At 34.9% G+C, this 750-nt stretch overlaps 1 protein-coding gene across 1 annotated transcript in view; it reads left to right on the top strand.

Annotated features, from left to right (window-relative positions):
* LOC119593966 (GTP-binding protein 10-like) overlaps nt 1-750 on the top strand; it is a 9,012-nt gene that overhangs the window by 6,160 nt on the left and 2,102 nt on the right. Inside the window, exons 5-6 of the mRNA XM_037942987.1 lie at nt 4-130; nt 300-538. Coding sequence (XP_037798915.1) covers nt 4-130; nt 300-538 — 366 coding nt within the window. The remainder of the gene's footprint in view (nt 1-3; nt 131-299; nt 539-750) is intronic.

Below are 750 nucleotides of genomic sequence, written 5' to 3'. Positions count from 1 at the left end.
CAGGCACATCATATTATTCTGGAGCTGAAGCTGATTGCAGACATTGGTCTTGTGGGATTCCCCAATGCAGGAAAATCGACTATATTAAAGGCCATTTCAAATGCCAAGCCTAAAATTGCAAGTTATCCATGTAAGTTATAGTTTGCTGCATAATATTTTAATAATTTTGATTGCTTCTATTTTAATAATTCAGAATAGCTTGCATTCATCTGTGTTATTCTTTATACTAAAGTGACGAAGGTACAGGTACAAGAAACATTCTGAAAGTTCTTTTATATCAATCTTATTTTATATTTCAGTTACCACTTTGAAGCCAAATATAGGCATGGCAGAATTTAAAGACGGACGTCAGATTAGTGTTGCTGATTTACCAGGTCTTGTGGAAGGATCATGGGCAAATGTGGGAATGGGCCACAAATTCCTGAAGCACGTGGAGCGAACAAAGATGCTTCTCTTTATGGTTGATATTAATGGTTTCAGGCTAGGACCAAAGTACCCCTATAGGTCAGCAACTGAAAATGTTGTATTACTCAATAAGGTGAGTGCTTAAGTCTTTAATTATTTTAGCTACTGATGTATTAGAAGTGCCATTATATAAGTATAATATATCACAGTATGATTCATTTTGATCACAGTGTGATTTGCTAACAATGGTTTACAAAATAAAGACAATCCATCACATCATTTGTATTGTATTTGTTAGATTATAAACACTTCACTTACAGTAGGTGTGCTCCCTTGAGAGAGGGA

Source organism: Penaeus monodon, chromosome 33, assembly GCF_015228065.2.
Source record: "Penaeus monodon isolate SGIC_2016 chromosome 33, NSTDA_Pmon_1, whole genome shotgun sequence".
In the NCBI taxonomy this organism is placed as follows: domain Eukaryota; kingdom Metazoa; phylum Arthropoda; class Malacostraca; order Decapoda; family Penaeidae; genus Penaeus; species Penaeus monodon.
The sequence above is the reverse complement of the archived record's forward strand: the minus strand, read 5'-3'. Positions and strand labels throughout refer to the sequence as shown.